We start from the raw sequence: 2,389 nt of genomic DNA, 5'->3' as shown, positions 1-2,389 counted from the left end.
ATTCTTCCGGGGTATGGAAACCAATGCTATTCTTAGTATTGTTTGGACAATCAATCTGAAAAATAGAAAGTAATAGTATAGTATTAAAAAAATATATTAAAATATAAAGATAGAAGTAAGTAGCAGATCAGAATACCACAACAGTAATAATAAAAAAGAGAAGAAAAAACAAAATATCAAACAGAACAATTGCTGAAAGCAAGATAAATAAGCAACATATGGCTATAAAATTAACAATCCTGCAACATACGTCTAAAAGATATTTCTTTAACCAATGAAAAAATTGAATGTGACTAAATAAATCATATATGTTGTGTAGGTATAAATTATTATATTATGCCAGTGGTTCTCAACCTTTTTGTGGCGACGGAACACTTTTAATTACCGAAAATTGCGGAACACCAAAGCAATAACATGCATATATTGATAAACAGATTAGGATTAGCACATAAATTCTGTAATAAACTTCGTTATACGTACTCAAATTTGTAAAATTTTACTTAAAATATGAAAACAAAACATTTTTAAAATTAACAAAAGCGTAAGTCTCAAAATACATCATATGAGTAAATACTTCAAATTAGTGAGACACTTGTGCCTGGTGTAATTTGAAAATTTGCTCAATATCAGGCCTGATGTGGGAAAGAGCTACTCTCATTTCTTGTTCTAAGTTTAGCAGCCTTTCCCGTTTCTTATTTTTAATGTTTGTTAAAGATGAGAACCCAAATTCACATAAATAGGACGTTGAAAACTGTATTAAAATACTAATCGCTTTTTTGGCAAGAAGTGGATATTCCTCTTGGACCAAGATCCAAAATTCCTGAACATTCACTTCTGAAAACTTAATTTTCAGAGTACGATCAGATGACAACGAAATAAATTCTTCTTCTTGGTTCAGAGAAAACTTGAAATTGGCTGTATTACCTGTGCTAAAAGGACTTCTTATCCAGTCATATTTTTCTACGTTCAGAGATGGAAAATACCTGGCAATTGTCTCCTCTAATAGTGATAAGTGTTCTGTAACTATATGCGTGATTTCTTGTTCTTTATCTTCATCACCTTCATTCTGAAGCAATGGAAACATATCCATTGTATTTGTCCCTAAAATGCGCTTCTTCCAAAATGACAATTTTTTCTGGAAAGCTGACAGATTGTCCGTGGATGTTAAAATATTTTCATTTTTGCCTTGCATACTTGAGTTAACACCATTTAAATAATTAAAAATAGCGGCCAAATATGCCACTTTAGTGCACCATGCATCATTTTCAAAATATGTGGTAAATGTGTCATTACCTTCTTCTTTAAAAAAAGTTAACAGCTCCGTTCTAAGTTCATAAATTCGACATAATACTTTGCCCCTTGACAACCATCTAACTTCGGTGTGCAGCCACAAACATTCATACTTTGATTCCATTGAGATGCAGAGTTGTTTAAAAAGACGGGTTTTTAGTGGTCTTGGTTTGATGTATTTCACGACATTAACCACTTGGTCTAATACAGATTTCAAAGGAGCTGGTAGCGTTTTTGAAATTAGAGATTCTCTATGCAAGAAACAGTGCGTAGATATGATATTTTCATTTCGCTTTTTTGCAAGGAAGGGGCACCATCCGTACAAATTCCTACGCAAAAGTCCCATGATATATTTTTTTTCTCTAAATATGACGTTATGGAATCAAATACATCCTGACCTGTTGTACGTGCTGTAAGTTCTCTGCAGCATAAAAACTGATTGACTATTTCACCTTCGTCGACAAATCGAATAAATCCTAATAAATGAGCTTTGCCACTAATATCAGTGGATTCGTCCACCTGCAACGCGAAGTTTTTTTTGTAAAGTTTATTTGTAACTTTTTCCTCAATATCTGCAGATAAATCAACAATCCTCCTTCTTATTGTATCATCCGACATAGGAATTTTCCGTATTTCGTTTTGTGCATCGTTGCCAAACATAATTTTGACCATCTCACAACATGCTGGTAATATAAGAGATTCTGCAACAGTGTGTGGTTTCTGTTTCAAAGCAATTAATTCGGCGACCTTATATGAAGCTATTTGTGCTTTGTCGGAAATTGTTAGCGACCTTTCAAATTGTTTAGCTTGTGTCTCCAAAAGTCGCTTGAAATAATCTTTATTTTTTGAAGCTACACTAGCGTGTTTGGTAGTAAAATGGCGTTTTAATTTAGCCGGAGCCATTGCGCTATTAGCGAGTGTCTGCCCACAAACAATACACTTGGGAATTGGACAGTCTTCTTCCCCAGTCCAAATGAAGCCATAATCCAAATATTCATCCAAATATTGCCGGTTCAACATTTTTTTGCTGCGCTTCGATTTGTCATCAACCCCACTTCGTAAAGTTCCAGTATCTCCGCTGGTGCTCGCTTCATCATCA

General features: G+C 34.0%; 1 protein-coding gene across 1 annotated transcript; it reads right to left on the bottom strand.

The window, feature by feature from the left end:
- Positions 1–580: 580 nt before the first annotated feature.
- On the bottom strand, positions 581–1,090 carry LOC126891091 (protein FAM200A-like). Its single transcript, XM_050660269.1, has one exon. It carries the CDS (start codon positions 1,088–1,090, stop codon positions 581–583), a length of 510 nt encoding a protein of 169 aa, XP_050516226.1.
- Between the last annotated feature and the right edge of the window lie 1,299 nt (positions 1,091–2,389).

Source organism: Diabrotica virgifera, chromosome 9, assembly GCF_917563875.1.
Source record: "Diabrotica virgifera virgifera chromosome 9, PGI_DIABVI_V3a".
Taxonomy (NCBI): Eukaryota; Metazoa; Arthropoda; class Insecta; order Coleoptera; family Chrysomelidae; genus Diabrotica; species Diabrotica virgifera.
This window is presented reverse-complemented; position numbering and strand designations above follow the sequence as displayed.